This window comes from Sapajus apella, unplaced genomic scaffold (genome assembly GCF_009761245.1).
Source record: "Sapajus apella isolate SASKATOON/1434 unplaced genomic scaffold, GSC_monkey_1.0 scaffold36, whole genome shotgun sequence".
NCBI lineage: Eukaryota > Metazoa > Chordata > Mammalia > Primates > Cebidae > Sapajus > Sapajus apella.
The window spans coordinates 32,880,777-32,891,507 of NW_022436976.1; the positions used below are offsets into that span (position 1 = coordinate 32,880,777).

The 10,731-nt window shown below is 42.2% G+C and overlaps 1 protein-coding gene across 2 annotated transcripts in view; it reads right to left on the bottom strand.

The window, feature by feature from the left end:
* Positions 1 to 10,731, bottom strand: part of ZYG11A (zyg-11 family member A, cell cycle regulator) — a 41,621-nt gene that overhangs the window by 14,111 nt on the left and 16,779 nt on the right. For both annotated transcript variants that reach the window (XM_032296989.1, XM_032296990.1), the window contains exons 4-7: positions 7,915 to 8,091; positions 4,812 to 4,876; positions 3,133 to 3,232; positions 2,996 to 3,046 (exon numbers count right to left, since the gene is read on the bottom strand). In XM_032296989.1, the coding sequence (XP_032152880.1) occupies positions 2,996 to 3,046; positions 3,133 to 3,232; positions 4,812 to 4,876; positions 7,915 to 8,091 (393 nt within the window). The remainder of the gene's footprint in view (positions 1 to 2,995; positions 3,047 to 3,132; positions 3,233 to 4,811; positions 4,877 to 7,914; positions 8,092 to 10,731) is intronic.

Here is a 10,731-nt window from a genome sequence, read left to right on the forward strand (position 1 = left end):
ACTCTTGTTACCCAGGCTGGAGTGCAATGGCGCGATCTCGGCTCACCACAACCTCCGCCTCCTGGGTTCAGGCAATTCTCCTGCCTCAACCTCCTCAGTAGCTGGGATTACAGGCACGCGCCACCATGCCCAGCTAATTTTTTGTATTTTTAGTAGAGACGGGGTTTCACCATGTTGACCAGGATGGTCTCGATCTCTTGACCTCGTGATCCACCCGCCTCGGCCTCCCAAAGTGCTGGGATTACAGGCTTGAGCCACCGCGCCCGGCCCCAAACTGCCTTTAAAAAAAAAAAAAAAAAAAAGGAACAGAAGCGCGACCATTTATTTATTAGATTATACAAAAAAGGGAAGGGAAGAGGAGGGAAGGGAGCTGCTGTGGGGCTCAGCCCCAACCCCGCCTGGCTCTATCTGAGCAGAGGGGATCTGAGGGAGATCCAGGGGTCAGGCCAAATTGCCTTCTTCACATCTCAAGCATCTAAATAATGAACACATCCAAAATCGCTCTTGGTTTTTTATCCTTGATTTTATCCCTATTGTAAGCAGACATACAAGTTAACAAGACAAAATAAACCTAATACTGGATATTAAATACTCATAAGATTCCACCTGTAATAGCAATGCAAAAGGTAAAACCCCTGGAATAAATATAAGAAGCATATAATATCAACATGATGAACACCTGAACATACTTCTGGAGGACATGAAAGACTTGAATAAACACTCTGTTCCAAGATAGGGGAAATCACAGGATGTCAATTTTTCTACATCAATCTGTAATATACTTCAAAAAAAAATGGTATTTTTCCTCAGAAACAGGCCAGCCAATTCTGGTGTCTTCCTCAGAAAAAACAAATAGAAAAGGATAACTAAGAGAAATCTGAGGATAGATCTTAAATATTCAAGTATTGATAAAGTTAGTGGATAGACAGACATGCAAATTAATGGAACAGAATAAAGTCCAAAAATAGGTATATACAGGGGTATTTAATATGATAAAGGTAGCATTATATAATGATGAAGAAAAGAAAAATAATTGAATAAAGAATACAAAGGCAAATAGAAACACGCAGAGAAGAAAACCTAAGAACTCAACATCTCAAAAAAAGTCCAAATATTCACGTTTTAAAAAAACGAGAAAGAATAGAAATCAGCCGGGCGCAGCGGCTCACGCTTGTAATCCCAGCACTTTGGGAGGCCGAGGCGGGTGGATCACGAGGTCAAGAGATCGAGACCATCCTGGTCAACACGGTGAAACCCCGTCTCTACCAGAAATACAAAAATTAGCTGGGCATGGTGGCGTGTGCCTGTAATCCCAGCTACTCAGGAGGCTGAGGCAGGAGAATTGCCTGAACCCAGGAGGCGGAGGTTGCGGTGAGCCGAGATCGCGCCATTGCACTCCAGCCTGGGTAACAAGAGTGAAACTCCGTCTCCAAAAAAAAAAAAAAAGAATAGAAATCACAGGATTAAAACCATGAGGAGGCTGGGTGTGGGGGCTACAAACACAGTTCCTCAAGAGAATTGCTAGAGCCCAGAAGGATGAAGCTGCAATGAACCACAATCACGCCACCTGCCACTACGCACCAGCTTCAGGACAGGATGAGATTTAAGTCTCTTAAACGAGAAATTTTTAAAAATACTTCATGATGGAGGGAAATACTTTGCAAGTGTGCCATCAATCCCAGATGCATAATAAAAGAAGAGGATGAATTCAACTACATGAAAATAAAAAATTATTGCATCATAAAACATACCATAAATGAACTAAAAATAAACAGCAGAAAGGGGGAAAATGCATGCACCCAATATCATAGTCAAAGGCACATTTCCTTAATGTATTTTTTAAAATCCTATAAAATAGAAAAAAGCCAATAACCCAAAAGAAACTTATGAAGACCATGAATAGACAGTTTACAAAAAATATAAATGACTCTTGGAAAAAGAAAAAAAAAAAAAAAGGCCAGTTGTGGTGGAGGCCAAGGGAGGAGGACCACCTGAGCTCAGGAATTTAAGACCAGCCTGGGTAACACAGCAAGATGTTGTCTCTACAAATAACTAAAAGAAATACACATATATGTATACATATTAGCCGGTCATTGGTGGCATGCACCTGTATCCCCAACTACTTGGGAAGCTGAGGTTGGAAGATCACTTGTGTCCAGGAGGGCAAGGCTGCAGTGAGCCGTGATCATGCCACTGCACTCCAGCCTGGGCAACAAAGACAGATCCCATCTCAGAAAGAAAAAAAAAAAAAAAAAAGGTAGAAAAATGCTGAGACATTAATGACAAAAATTCATGTAATAGGTTGAGTGGCTCACACCTGTAATCCCAGCACTTTGGGAGGCTGAGGTGGGTAGATCACCTGAAGTCAGGAGTTCCAGACCAGCCTGACTAACATAGAAAAACCCTATCTCTACTAAAAAGACAAAATTAGCCAGGCATGGTGGCACATGCCTGTAATCTCAGCCATTTGGGAGGCCGAGGCAGGACAATCGCTTGAACCCAGGAGGTAGAGGTTGCGGTGAGCCGAGATCATGCGATTGCACTCCAGCCTGGACAACAAGACCAAAAAAAAAAAAAAAATTCATATATAAAATAAAAATAAGTATAGAATAAAACAATTATATAATTTTTTGTGAACAATATTAACATAATCATAACAAATACCAATTAATGATTTATTTTAAATTGTGATATAAATTTGTTGGGGACTGGAGAAGGGAGTAATTTGTAAAAAGATTTGTAGAAGAAATAAGTTCTTATTTACTAAAGCAGCAAAATCAACAGAAAACACCTAAAGCTGCTCGGTCAAGAAACTACAGTATAAGCATTTTATTTAGAAATGTAGAGGTTCTATACCAAAAGAAATAGCTACAAAATCAGAAAATTTCTTCTGGGGAGCAAGTCTTAAAGATTTCTCACTTTAATAGGCCTTTTCAAAGATTTGATTTTTTTAAACTATGATCATAAATCTGACTTTAAAAAAGGTTATGCCTACCTTAACTGCCATGAAAAGCTCTTCAAGCTGTGCCGTTTGCTGAGGTGAAAGCTATAAGCAAACAGAAAGGCTCAAGTGAACTATTGAAGCTGTATAAAAACTAGAGACAGAAATCTTGCCTTTAAGAAATTACATACCTGCAGAGCTAGAATAGAAGTGACACTCACTGCCATTGTTTGCATCTTGGGGTTTTCATGCTTACAGAGCCATCTCATAACAAACTTGGCAGCATCAAACCTGAAAAGCAGTATTTATTTTTTTCACAATTATATATAAAGTTTGTAAAACGTCAGATGGGGGAGAAGAAATCATTCGGCATTCCCCAACTAATCCCGTAACAAAAATAATCTTGGACTTTTAAAGCCTCAGCTATGAAAACCAAGAGCATTTGGCAGAGAGATGACCAGGCAAGAGAGAGTATGCAAATAAGAACATGAAAAAATACACAGAATTCACATAATAGATGAGCAAATCTAAGAAAAATGTATGTATCATTCAGTTTCTACTATGATGGGTCTGATAAAGAAAGGGAGTTCCGACAGAGCAGCTTGTAATGTGAGTAGTAGATGATGCTGCAGCTAACATCACTCAGTTATAAAGTGACTGAGCTTAAACTTTGTACTCACAAATCAGAGCCTTTGCTCTTGTTAGCCTGTGCCTCATTTCTCTGCTCTTTTATATCAACTATTATAAATATTTTAAAGAGCTAGGCGTGTGGCTCACACCTATAATCCCAGCATTTTGGTAGGCCGAGGCAGCCAGATCACCAGGTCAGGAGATCGAGACCACCCTGGCCAACAGAGTAAAACTCCGTCTCTACTAAAACACACACAAAAAAAAATTAGCTGGGCATGGTGGCACATACCTATAGTCACAGCTACTCAGGAGGCTGAGGCAGGGGAATCACTTGAACCCGGGAGGGGGAGGTGACAGTGAGCCCATTGTGCCACTGCACTCCAGCCTGGGCAACAGAGCGAGACTCCATCTCTAAATAAATAAATGTCTTAAAACTCGTGAATCTGAGAGACTACAAAGGCCTCAAGGATGCCGGGCGCGGTGGCTCAAGCCTGTAATCCCAGCACTGTGGGAGGCCGAGGCGGGTGGATCACGAGGTCAAGAGATCGAGACCATCCTGGTCAACATGGTGAAACCCCGTCTCTACTAAAACTACAAAAAATTAGCTGGGCATGGTGGCGCGTGCCTGTAATCCCAGCTACTCAGGAGGCTGAGGCAGGAGAATTGCCTGAACCCGGGAGGCGGAAGTTGCGGTGAGCCGAGATCGTGCCATTGCACTCCAGCCTGGGTAACAAGAGCGAAACTCTGTCTCAAAAAAAAAAAAAAAAGGCCTCAAGGAAAATCCTTCTGGAATGGCTAGAATGATGATGATGATTTCCTAAATAATCAATTAAAAAGTAAATTACTAATAAAATAATAATGTTACAAAATGAACGAATGACCAATATTCTTTAGAATAGCCTGTACTAGGCTAGGAATTGTGTTAAGTACGTTATAGACATCATATCTAAAGCTGGTAAGAGTCACCATTTTACAAATGAGGAAACTTATAAGCAAAGATAATGGAAGGGCTAGATCTTGAGTCCAAGTATGTTTGACCCTTGTAGCCTATTCTTACCCACTACCTTGTACTGGAATCACTTTAGGAGACATTTTCAAGTAGGGTACTTCTGATCACTTCTCTGTGGAAGAAGCTCAACAGAACCTTCTCTCCAAACACCTCATCCTAGCCTTAATCAGTCACCTGCATTTAATAACCAAAGGCCAACACCCCAATCAAATGACCAGATCTTACACTTGCCTGTCAAATGGAACATCCACAAGAATCCTGGAATTGGTTAAGGAGAGAAGACAATTCTTCTGTAACTTTTAGAGAATAAAGAAAATAATTTTAAACAAATGTAACACTCCATTCTAAACAAAGATTTAGAAGTTATTATCAGTGAGATTTTCTTATTGAGGGCCCACTGTGTACCTGTCCCTATCCACAATTTTCATTTAATGCTATAACTGATGACTGCCAAGCAGGAATGAAAACTTAGTAGGATTTTCCAACTTTCAGAATAAGGTAGAAATAAATGAGGAAAACCACCTTCCTAACTGTGTTTTTAAAAGATCAACTCCCCTTTCAAAGCACCCATTTGAATTAGATTCTACAAATGTGTATCCCTGTGTAACCACTGCTACGGTCAAATGTACTACTACTCTCACCACAGAGTTCCACTGTCCCCTCTTCCGGTCAATCTCCACCCTGTAAACCCCATCCTCGGAAAATTCCAGTCATTATAGATTAGTCTTTTTTAAGATCTTATCCAAATGGAATCAGGCAGCTCTGCTCTTTTGTGTTGGCCTGTTTTGCTCAGTATGTAACATTTTTCTGAGTTGCATCTACATTGCTGGTATTGGTAATTCATCATCTATTTGTGTGCCAAATAGTATTTCCCTACATAGATTTATCATAACGTATCTGTTTACCTGTTGTTGGACATTTGGGATGTGTCAAGTTTTTGGCAATAAATAAAGGTTATCATGAACAAAAATAACTTTATATGGATACATGCTTTCATTTACCTTCAGTAAATACCTAAGAGTGGAATGGCTAGGCAGTTTATAAAGTGTATATTTAACTTGTAAAGAAACTACCAAATTGTTCAAATCTTTTGACCATTTTTTATAATTGGTTTATTTGCACTGTATTAATGAGTTATTTATATACTCTGAATGAAGTCCATTTTCATATATATAAAATGAACGTGTTTCCCACTCCATCATCTACCTTTTCATTTTAAAAATATGTGTTGGAGGCCAGGCACAGTGGCTCACACCTGTAATCCCAGCATTTTGGGAGGCCAAGGTGGGTGGATCAGATCGCAAGGTCAGGAGTTCAAGACCAGCCTGACCAACTTGGTGAAACCCCACCTCTACAAAAAAACACAAAAATTAGTCAGGCGTGGTGGCGCACGCCAGCAATCCCAGCTACTCAGGAGGCTAAGGCAGGAGAATCGCTTGAACCCAGGAGGCAGAAGTTGCAGTGAGCCGAGATCGTGCCACTGCAATCCAGCCCGGGGAACAGAGTGAGATTCCGTCTCAAAAATATAAGGGGGGGGTGGGGGGGGGTGGGGAGTGTGTGTGTGTGTGTGTGTGTGTGTGCGCGTGTGTGTGTACAGCTTTTAATTTTGATGAACTTTCATATTTTTCTTTTATAATGTGTGCTTTTTGTATTCTAGGATATCTTTACTTACCCCAAGGTGAAAAATATTTTCTCTTATGTTTTGTTAAAGCTTCATTGTGTTTGTTTCTTTTTTTGTTTTTCACTTGTTTCTTTTAGCCAGGGTCTTGCTTTGGCTGGACCAAAACACTTGCCCAGGCTGGAGTGTAGTGGCTCAGATCAAAGCTCACTGCAGTCTCCAACTCTTGGACTTAAGGAATCCTCCTACTTTGGCCTCCCGAGTAGCAAGGAATACAGAGATGTTTGCCACCATGCTCAGCCAGTTTTTATATTTTTAGTAGAGACTGGGTCTCACTATGTTGCCCCGGCTAATCATGAACTCCTATCCTCAGTGAGCCTGCCCCCTTGGTCTCCCAAAGTGCTAGAATTATGGGAATGAGCCACTAAGCCCAGCCTTGATTTTATATTTAGACGTATGATTCAATTCAGCTTAATTTTCATGTGTGGGGTGAGGTAAAGGTCTAAACACAGAAGTGTTAATAGATGTTTCTGGGCAATGGGTTTATGAGAGATTTTTTTTAAATGTTAACCTCAAGCCAAGAGCAGTGGCTCACATCTGTAATCCCAGCACTTGGGAGGCTGAGGTAGGTGGATCACCTGATGTCTGGAGTTCGAGACCAGACTGACCAACATGATGAAATCCTGTCTCTACTAAAAATACAAAGAATTAGCCAGATGTGGTGGTGGGTGCCTGTAGTCCCAGCTACTTGGGAGGCTGAGGAGAATCGCTTGAACCCAGGAGGTGAAGGTTGCAGTGAGCCAAGATCCTACCACTGCATTCCAGCCTGGGCAACAAGAGTGAAAATCCACCTCAAAAAATTAAAAAAAAAAAAACTTTAACCTCACTGCTTATCCGTATTTCCTATTTTTTCTACAAGAAACACAAACTCGGTCGGGCGCGGTGGCTCAAGCCTGTAATCCCAGCACTTTGGGAGGCCGAGGCGGGTGGATCACGAGGTCAAGAGATCAAGACCATCCTGGTCAACATGGTGAAACCCCGTCTCTACTAAAAATACAAAAAATTAGCTGGGCATGGTGGCGTGTGCCTGTAATCCCAGCTACTCAGGAGGTTGAGGCAGGAGAATTGCCTGAACCCAGGAGGCGGAGGTTGCGGTGAGCCGAGATCATGCCATTGCACTCCAGCCTGGGTAGCAAATGCGAAACTCTGTCTCAAAAAAAAAAAGAAACACAAACTGTTTTATCTATTCTCTTTCTCCAATAGGATGAAAAAACATAACTAAATAATATATATTTTTCCATATTTATCCTAAAGTTAAAAAACACAAATTGTTGGCCAGGTGTGGTGGCTCATGCCTGTAATCTCAGCACTTCGGGAGGCCGAGGCAGGTGGATCACAAGGTCAGGAGTTCACTGACCAACATGGTGAAACCCCGTCTCTACTAAAAATACAAAAATTAGCCAGGCGTGGTGGTGCACGCCTGTAATCCCAGCTACTCAGGAGGCTGAGGCAAGATAATCACTTGAACCCGGGAGGCAGAGGTTTCAGTGAGCCTAGATCACACCACTGCACTCCAGCCTGGGAGACAGAGCAAGACCATCTAAAAAAAAACCACACACAAAAATTGTGCCATTGCACTCTGGCCTGGGCGACAGATCTGAGACTCTGTATCAACAACAATAAAAAAAGCACAAACAAATATTCAATTCAAATTACCTGCTGGTAATGAGGGAAATTTTTCAGAGCCTTGAAAAGTAGACAGGTGACCTCTGACAACAGGCGAACAGGCATCCCCTTGGCCAGGCCCTGGCGTGTTAGGTTGAGAGCGCAAGCACTAGCTGTGAACTGCACTGGCAAATCCAACGGGTGATTCCTCATTCCTACAGCCACAAGCTGAAGATCAACTTGTTTTTAGTACATATGATGCCACTAACGTTCTTTATGCTGTCTTGTGCATGTTTTGGTTGGCAGAAATCTTCATTTATTGGGACAGGAACAGATTTTCCCTATCCTAAGCATTTATTCTTTAGAACATCAAAGCATTACAGCAAAGCCTTCTAATCCAAATGGAGTCACTAACTATCTGTGTGCCTTTAGCCAAGTCACTTCTTTTCTCTGGACCTCTATTTCTTCGTCTGTGAAATTAACTTCAGAATCATTTATTGAACCTCACTTCATACAAGCTACTGTGACAGGCTCTACAGGGACACAAACATGAGTCACATCTGCTCAATAGCATAAAGGCTTCTGAGAGAAATAACATTGAGAAATGCCAAAAATATAAAATAAAATTGAAGGTAAGCACCATAAAAGACCCATTATTGAAGTGATGTCTGAGGTAGTTACGGAGAGAGTGGTCATTTCTGGTAGAGAATCGAAAGAACTCATTGAGAAAGCACATTTAGCAGAGTCTCAGATAGGACTTATACAGTAGGAGGTAAATGTGGAGGTAGAATGGACAGGGTATTCCTAGGTGAAAGAAGTGTGATACAGAAGAACACAAAGTGGAGAAAAGGATGGGATAAATCCACCAAAAGAGGAGAAGAATTTGAAAAATGCTAAAAACATTAAGTAGCCTGTGGAAGACCTAGAACACAAATGTAAAATGAGGGCACTGTTCCAAGCTTGGACCCACCTGCTCTGCCATTCAGGGACAGTGTGATCTATTTCCTCTATCAAATAGGAATAAACATCTCAGAGATTAATCTACTGATAACGCACAAACCATGATTTTAAGAGACGAGAGCTCCTCACTTTGATAGCTGCATGAACCTGTGAAACCTAGACAGACCTGGCATATACTTCTGCTATGGAAAATGACTTTGTATATTGCTAGACTGATTTTTCAGTTTCATTTGATTGCTGTCATCTGCAATTTAGAAATCCAGAAACCAAAAGAAATGTGATTTTCAAAAAAATTAAAGAATCTTAGTATGAAAAGAAATTTTAGCCTGGGCAGTATAGTAAGACGTCACCTTTATGGGAAAAAAAAAAAAAAAAAAATAAAAAAAAAAAAAGCGGCCAGGCATGGTGGGGCACGCCTGTAGTCCCAGCTACTCAGAAGGCTGAGGCAGGAGGATCGCTTGAGCCCAGGAGATCAAAGCTGCAGTTAGCTGAGATCATATCATGCTACTGCATTCCAGCCTGGACAACAGAGCAAGACCCTGTCTCAAACAACAAAACAAACAAACAAAAACAGAATAACACCTAATTCAATCTCTTCCTTACAGGTAGGAAAAAAGGTCCAGAATCTTTTTTTCATTTTTTTGAGACGGGCTCTCACTTTATTACCCAGGCTGGAGTGTGGTGGCGCCATCATAGCTTACTGCAGCAGCCTCAAAATCCTGGGCTCACATAGTCCTCCAACCTTAGTCACTCAATTAGGGGGGACTATAGGCATGTACCACCATGCATAGCTAACTTTTTTTTTTTTGAGATAGAGTCTCGCTCTGTTGCCCATGCTGGAGTGCAGTGGCACAATCCCAGCTCACTGTAACCTCTGCCTCCCAGGTTCAAGCGATTCTCCTGCTTCAGCCTCCTGAGTAGCTGGGGCTACAGGCGCCTGCTACCATGCTCAGCTCATTTTTGTATTTTTAATAGAGACAAGGTTTCACCATGTTGGCCAGGCTGGCCTCGACCCCTTGACCTCAGGCGATCTGCCTGCCTTGGCCTCCCAAAGTTCTGTGATTATAGGCATGAGCCACTGCGCCAGGCCTTTTGTTTTGTTTTTGAGACGGAGCCTAGCTCTGTCACCCAGGCTGGAGTACAGTGGCATCATCTCAGCTCACTGTAACCTCTACCTCCCAGGTTCAAGTGATTCTCCTGCCTCAGCCTCCTGAGTAGCTGGCACTGAGACTTTGTATTTTTAGTAGAAAGGGGGTTCCACCAAGTTGGCCAGGCTGGTCCCAAACTCCTGACCTCAGGTGATCCACCCATCTCAGCCTCCCAAAGTGCTGGGATTACAGGCATGAGCCATGGAGCATAGCCAGCAGCTTTTCTTTTTCCCCCTAAATTTTTGTAGAGACGGGGTCTTACTAATGTTGATCAGGCTGGTCTTGAACTCCTGGCCTTAGGAAATCCTCCCACCTCGGCCTCCCAACCAAAGTGGCAAGTGGTGGGATTACAGGTGTGAGCCACCACACCTGACCCAGAGTTTCTCTTTATGTATTATTGCTTTCGAACTGTAAATAAAGTTAATCTCCCATGCTGTAAAAATAACCATATTTTTAAGGAATTGCCAAGAATTACCAGTGATAAAAACAAGATTTTTTTCTTAAGACCTTTCGTTGTTGGCCGGGTGCGGTGGCTCAAGCCTGTAATCCCAGCACTTTGGGAGGCCGAGGCGGGTGGATCACGAGGTCAAGAGATCAAGAGCATCCTGGTCAACATGGTGAAACCCCGTCTCTACTAAAACTACAAAAAATTAGCTGGGCATGGTGGCGCGTGCCTGTAGTCCCAGATACTCAGGAGGCTGAGGCAAGAGAATTGCTTGAACCCGGGAGGTGGAGGTTGCGGTGAGCCGAGATCGCGCCA